This window comes from Pagrus pagrus (genome assembly GCF_965226575.1).
Source record: "Pagrus pagrus genome assembly, chromosome: 10".
NCBI classification, from domain to species: Eukaryota; Metazoa; Chordata; class Actinopteri; order Spariformes; family Sparidae; genus Pagrus; species Pagrus pagrus.
The window spans coordinates 27,434,789-27,442,104 of NC_140194.1; the positions used below are offsets into that span (position 1 = coordinate 27,434,789).

Sequence of the window (7,316 nt, forward strand, 5' to 3'; positions counted from 1 at the left end):
ACGCCTGTACCAAATTCGCCTTTATTTTAAAAGCATGTCTGGTTTCCACCATTGTTGATTAAAAACATACCATACCGACACAGAATATATCAACTGTAATTTTGGTATGAATTGACAACAATAAAGCTGAATAATAACGTGATTTGTTAGAAAAAATGACAGGGACACTTCGGTCAGACCAACGCGGAACGTTGTGCAGGTGGAGTGTGTTTCTGGTAAGGCAGACCAGAGAAGAGCACGGAAGATTTAGCATACGCAAGGTCGTACCCGTTTCTCCAGGTGGAGTGGTTTTTTATTTTTGACAAAAATGATGTCCATGGCCGCTCGTCCCGGGGTGCTATCCCCGTACTTGCAGGCAACAAAACACGCCGTTAAAAGCCTGCTGTGCCCTGGAGCTAAGGAGTTGGTGCCTGCTGCTGGTAAGGGAGAGGACGGACGTGTGGCTAGTAACATTAGCCAGAGTTGGTATTGCACTGCGTCATGTAACGATAAACAGTACATAGTATAGTGTAGTATAGTGGCAGTTGACTGATAATGTAACATTTCCATGTTAGACAACGTGTACATTTTAGTTTTCTTCATTTTTACCGTTCTTATCTACAAACTGACGGTACTGTTATCAACTTGATGAGGTTAGCAGGACGTAGCCGAGGTGTTGTAACTGAAATCTGACCCGAGAGAGGGCCATCAATGGATAAAAGAAAAACAACTCAGATCTAAACACTATATCGCACCAGTTTTTGCTTTGACATCGATCTTAATGTAAGACCTTTTATAAATATGTTTTTATATAACATACATAACATCTGGCTTATCAAACCACGGTCAAACAGGTTTGCGTTGGCGTGCCAGTACAAGTGAGCCCAGCTGGGGTCAAAGACTATGATATACTATAGTTAAATTGCGGAAGAAAATACTGTAAGCAAGTCTAATGATTCTTCAACTCAAGATTATTTAATCGTCAGCCATTTTGATAATCTAGTTATTATGTAATTTTCTAAAAGCTGAAGAAAAGCAGATTGAGCTCTAATGATAATATTTTTTGTAGCGTAACAGCTGACAGTATCAAGATTTCTAGATCTAAAGCTGATGTGATGTGTTTGTATTATGTGTGCAAAACTTTGGTTTTGACTGCTATGATGTTTTTAAAAATGGCTTCTCTGGTATAAGTAGTCAATAATGATCAATATTTACGCGTACAGTATACAAATTAGTATTGATTTCAATCCAAAATTTGAATTTCTAAGATTTCTTTACCATGCATTTAGTGAAATCCTCTAATTTCCAAGGTCACATAAATACACCACAAATCATTTCATCTGTATTTTTTTAAACATTATTAGATCTACGATTAATTAAGCCTTGAAAAGGACAAATGTCTCCAGTGTGATTATGTTGAAAATTCAAAAATGAAATCCAGTAATTCTAAGGAGAAATGTGGTAATTAAATGTTATAAATCCTGACATTGAAAGAATGCCTGAATAGAATTACTGTTAAATGTTTCCGTAAGATACTGTGTAGTTCACAATCTATTTTTATTTTCCCCTCTGCTGCGTTTGTCTCTAAACGCTTCTTCCTTTGTCTCATTTAAAGCTCCTGCCACAGTCCGCCTCGCCCACACAGACATCAAGATCCCTGACTTCACAGACTACCGTCGCCCTGAGGTCGTCGACCCCAACAAGTCCTCCCAGGACAGCAGTGAGGGAAGAAGAGTTTTCTCTTACCTCATCACAGGAGCCACCACTGTTGTCGGTGTCTATGCTGCCAAGACAGTGGTCTATCAGTTTGTCTCCTCGATGAGTGCGTCAGCAGACGTCCTGGCCTTATCCAAGATCGAGATCAAGCTCGGTGACATCCCCGAAGGCAAAAACATGACCTTCAAATGGAGAGGAAAGCCCCTGTTTGTCCGTCACCGCACAGAGAAAGAAATCTCAGCAGAGGAGGCTGTGGATATCGGGGAGCTGCGTGACCCCCAGCATGACAAGGATAGAGTGGTTAACCCACGCTGGGTCATCGTCCTTGGTGTGTGCACCCATCTGGGTTGTGTGCCCATCGCCAACGCCGGAGACTACGGAGGCTACTACTGTCCTTGCCACGGCTCCCACTATGATGCTTCAGGGAGAATAAGAAAGGGCCCTGCTCCTCTTAACCTGGAAGTTCCCTTCTATGAATTTCCTGATGATGACACGGTTGTGGTGGGATAAATACTGGAGCTCTGTCTCAGTTCCTCTCTGTAATATGTAAATTTAGATGGCTTTATTTGAGAGTTGGGAGTGGTTTGAAATGTTATAATTTCCTAATAAAGATATTTCCAACTCTATGATTGAGTTATTTTGTTGTTGATTCATTTCCATTTTTCCAAAATATTGTATTTATCTCAACAGATTTTATTCAAACTACTTTAAGCATTTAGTATTGGTAGCAAATAACATCATGTAACACACAAAGTTTCAATGTTACAGTGTCTTGCATGAAAATAAAGAGAAAATAGAACTTATGTCACACAAACGTTGAGACCAGAAGATGCTAAAAACAGGAGAACACTTTATGTAACGCAGAGACAAAAATGCAGAACCAATCCAAAACCACAACAGGCGAGTGAAACAATTTATTTTTATTTATTTATTTTTTTTAAAAAAGCTTCAGTGCAAAGAATATCACGTTTCACCAGCCTGGGTTCTGCTGTGTGGAATTTTTTTTTCACAGCATTTGTTTATCAATTAAGGCATGATAAATATGTGAAATTTAAAAAAAGAAATTTTGTCGTGTAGACACATTTTGACAGTTTCCACCTCTAATAGAAAAACTTCAACGGGGATCTTTACTCAACACAAAATATAGTTGTTAATCATTAATGGTTCAAGAACACCTTGAGTGTTTTTACAGTGTTAGCCATGTTGTGGTATCTTGAGGGGCTGTTGGGCTACATTCAGGCCCATATGGGGTTATTAAAGATGCAGTTGGGGTCACACCCTTAAGTCATACACAAAAGAAGCTAACATTGGTAAAAACATCTTTTAGTTCTATTTTTAAGACTGGCTAGATAGGATAGCTTTCTGTTTTTCTACCCTTTTTTTCATGGGCTGGATGGAGCCTTTTTCATGGTTACATAAAGTTCAGTTTTTGCAAAGCTCATTAACACATGAATTACAATAAACCATGAAGTCTTTTTTCCTTTTAATAGGTTTGTGTCAGAAAAGATGACAATTTTAAACCAGTAATGGCAGTAGCAAGTAGTGTCTCAGAGACGGCATGTAAGATTAAGCATTTGTGTTCTGTATTTCACATTTTTAATCCAGAGGAATAAAGTGTGCCATGTAAAACTCTATGAACTAGTGAAACACAAACTGATTTTTATTGATGCAATAACTTAAAGGGCTTGATTTGAATCAGAGCTTGATTTGAATCAGTGATGGCAATGCAATATACTGTACACAGATGCTGGTAAACTCCTACTCTTTAACGTCATAATTTACTGTGTACATAGTACCTGAACTGTTCGTTCAAGCCTCAATTCAGAATAACTTTGAAAGTCAGACATGATTATCAGTGCCATTACAGGCTTAATGAATGAATTACTCCTTCAAGTGCACTTCCAATAATAAATGAATCCAGTTATAGAGCTGTTTTCATTCATAGTAATGCTTTGACCTCATATTGACCAGTGTAACCTGTTACCAGGACTGTGATGGTGTCTGAGTCATTTCACAATATATGAGGAGTCCCTTTAGCTTCACTAAAACAATTCACATTCTTCTCAAAGACCCCATCCTCCTGAGCACACGGGCCCCTGTGTCAGCTTATTCAGTCAGTTTCTCCACCAACACTAGTCCACATAGTGCACCTCTCCCTGCAGCTCCTTAGTGATGTACCCAAGCAGGGCACCTGTGAGCTGCTGCTTCAGTGTGGCGTTGCCCATTACTAGAGCGGTGAGCTGAGCCAAATCAGTCCACTGGATGTCTCCCAGGATGGCAACAAGATCATTGTAAAGCTTCTGCTGCTGCTGGGGAGTGAGCTCCATTATGATCTGAGGCAGCGGTTTGAATTGTCCACTCGTCAGCCAGCAACCCAGAAGGCCTCCTACAGCACCACCTACAGGGGAGGAGGGTTTAAGCAACAGTATTGATTGGTCCTATAGAGTAATATATATATGCAATAAAGCATGTGATTCTGTACATACTGTACATTATAGATTGAGGTGAAGTAGAGAAAAAAGATTTGAGGTATGTCATTTTTTAACTTACCGACTGCAATACCAAGAGGACCCCCAACCAGCCCTCCAGCGAAGGCCAGGCCCCCGGCGGCTGCTGCTCCCTTCCCCGAGCCTTTCACTGTGGTCTGGATTTGCTGATTGGCAGATAACTCACAACACAGCTTCATGACATCATCAATTCGATTACACATACTGTGGATCACATTTATGGTTTAAGGACACTTGGCAGAAATTGTAAAAGCTACATAACAATCTGAGAGTAACCATAGGTGAAGACATCAGGGAAACACTGTCAGATTAAAATAGTTTGAGTACAGGTACTAGGTGTCAGCTGTTCACAAATCAACAAGTTACAACAATCACATAAGATGGAGGACTGAACAGAGTCCTACTGAGCCCCTAAAGTCCCTGAAGGTGACATTTTTATCTTGTGCTATAAAGATAACAACATGCTATCATTAAGAGGGCTTGTTGCTCAAATTCCCTCCCTTCAACTCAGTGGAAATATACTAAAGTATCTGCTACTATTGTTTATTAGTCTACAATGGAGACAAATTATATTAAAGATTTTTTTTAAAGTTTTTTATAGTTACTGAACAGTCTTCATACTTCAAGTTATCATCTTATGTATGTTATAACAAGGAATAAATAATCATTTCAGCGCACAAGATCAAAAATATCGTTTGAGGACTTCAGATTCTTCATGTGGTCCTGCATGTATTTAATATTGTGGCACACAGTCGTCCTCTATGACATTTATCTACAGATATTAATAGTGCAATAGATATGATTGCATCAGAAAGCATCATAACACATAAGCTAACGTTACACAGCGTTATCCTTGGTGTTATCTAGCTGCCGCCCATTTACACCACATATTACCCGTTCAAAACGAGGCAGAGCCCGCTGTTAACGTCAGTAACATACCTGTCTGGGTCATGAAAATCCTCATAAATAGTCTTCGTGGGATTGTAACTATCTCGTTATTATGATGTCGACTGTTCGCTGCTTCAGCCGGTTGCTGCTGATTTCTGATCTTGCGTGACTCTGGCCGCAATGCCTCATGGTAGCGAAACAAAATGCTGCGTTCAGGGACATTCGGCCAATCCCCGAGTTCCTTGCTTGCTGTTCTAAACGGCAACCAATAGGTATTAGACACAGCCAGCATAGTTTTAGGATAGTGCTATCTTTAATAGGTCATGAGACAGGCAGTCATGTAAAATGGTCGTCACATGATTTCATGTTTTTTTTTTAACCGTTTTTGACACGAAGTGTAATAATATTTATGTATGGTTTGTGCTTATGTAGGCTATGTCATGTATAATGTGTACACAGATATACCTAATAAAATATTTTATCTTTAGTATTTTAGTTGTATCTTTTCAGTTTTCTGTTATTTCCAGTTTCCTTTTAGCTTTAAGCTCATCAAAGATGAATCACAAAATAATCGAAATTGCAATATGACTAAGGTAAAATGTGTCACAGAACAGTGTTTTAATGAAATGTTGTTGTGCTGCAGAGATGCTCTGGCCTACAAAGCTTGTTCTCCAAATGTAATAAAACATGTTTGTTTGGCAGAGACTGGTACACTGAATGTGTTTGGAATTAATTTATGAGCCCACCAATCAGCCAATGAACCAATCAATGAACCAATCATCCTCATATGATCAATAATTATGTATATTCATATTATAAATAGAAGAGGTGTGATTTCAGGTCATTCTCTTGGCGCAGCTGTCATGTCATTATTACAGTTTTTCTCAATTGCTAAAACACAATTTCTGAAACCTTGCTCCATTTTCTGAAAACATTAAACACAAAACCTCAGCTTCAAGCACTATTTACAAAACCTCTGACTCCTCGTGCAAAATGAAACTTTCGCCTCAAAACAGATTTACCTGTGCTCAAAACCAAACACTGCTCTCAAATCATAAACAAAGTGATCAAAATTATATACACTATCAAGCAGTCAGTAAACAATACACCAAAAAATAGAAAACACGATGTTCAAAACACATAGTTCTCAGGGAGAAGTACATTTTTAATCTCAAAACAAATTTCATATTTTTCCCTCATTGTCTTTTGATGAATGAAAACATGTTCTATCATAGTAGCTCAAAATTGAATCAGAAATTATACTCTGCTTTGCTCTTTGCAATTTTTTTTGTTCTTCCTCCTCCTTGTACCCCTATTTTTACAGTACTGTACCCTGCATCTCACAAACGTGTCCTTTGTTTCTGTGATACTGTAACTCTTGTTTTTTGTTGATATGAACCTGCAACCAGTCAAAATCTATTGAGCAGTTGGTACTGTAAACAAATGGAAAGCACAATGTTCAGGGCCAGACAATTTGTTTCTTCCATCCATTCTTAGACTTTCTCCGTCCCACCTTCAACAACCTGTTTGCTCTCTGAACTGGCTTATATTGGTTGTGTCACATGATTTGAAACAAGTGAAATCAATTTTGAGTGGTTGTGTTTACAGTAAGGACAACTCTGTTAATTAAAAGCTTTATGAATAAACAGCTTTATGATCATTTTTAGAAATAGCTTATTTACGTTCACTCAAAATTGTGTTGTTTCTGTAAACACATTGTTGGGTTGATTATGCTGGCTCAGTTTACAAAAATAAATTCACACAGTTGCGCTCAAACACAGGTGTTTTTCAAACAGTTTCAGGGTAGCACTTCAACTGTGATAGGGGCTTAACTCAAGTAGGCTACATGCAATTTAGAGGTACTTGTACTTTACTTCAGTATTTCCATTACAATATTTCCCTCATATGCAATTTAGTAGAAGACAAAAGTGGCATGAAAACAAAAGCTTTAAGAAAAGTACAGCTACTTTAAATTGGTACTTGAGTAAATGTTGCTACTTACTGTAGTTACAGTCCACCACTGCTTATGTTGATGATGATGATGATTTTAATTGAAAAAAATGTTTAATCAAAATCAAAATAAATGTGTTTTTCTCCACCAGAATTATATTGGCTTTGAAAGAAGTCATGTTGGAACATAATATTTTCTATTATAAATATTTATATAAAATATAGTTAAATAATGAAAAGGTAAGAAAATGAGCTGACATTTTATGGTGGCTGATC

General features: G+C 38.0%; 2 protein-coding genes across 2 annotated transcripts; one reads left to right on the plus strand and one right to left on the minus strand.

Annotated features, from left to right (window-relative positions):
• The first annotated feature begins 205 nt into the window (after nucleotides 1-205).
• LOC311263806 (cytochrome b-c1 complex subunit Rieske, mitochondrial-like) lies at nucleotides 206-2,321 on the plus strand. The gene is made up of 2 exons (XM_084364128.1): nucleotides 206-419; nucleotides 1,595-2,321. The coding sequence occupies exons 1-2, from the start codon at nucleotides 308-310 to the stop codon at nucleotides 2,203-2,205; spliced, it is 723 nt and encodes a 240-aa protein (XP_084220254.1). The 5' UTR covers nucleotides 206-307; the 3' UTR covers nucleotides 2,206-2,321.
• Nucleotides 2,322-3,161: 840 nt separating this feature from the next.
• Nucleotides 3,162-5,259, minus strand: LOC311264256 (protein C19orf12 homolog). The gene is made up of 3 exons (XM_084364983.1): nucleotides 5,142-5,259; nucleotides 4,246-4,406; nucleotides 3,162-4,093 (listed from the first exon to the last, which is right to left on the minus strand). The coding sequence occupies exons 2-3, from the start codon at nucleotides 4,403-4,405 to the stop codon at nucleotides 3,828-3,830; spliced, it is 426 nt and encodes a 141-aa protein (XP_084221109.1). The 5' UTR covers nucleotide 4,406; nucleotides 5,142-5,259; the 3' UTR covers nucleotides 3,162-3,827.
• Nucleotides 5,260-7,316: the final 2,057 nt, after the last annotated feature.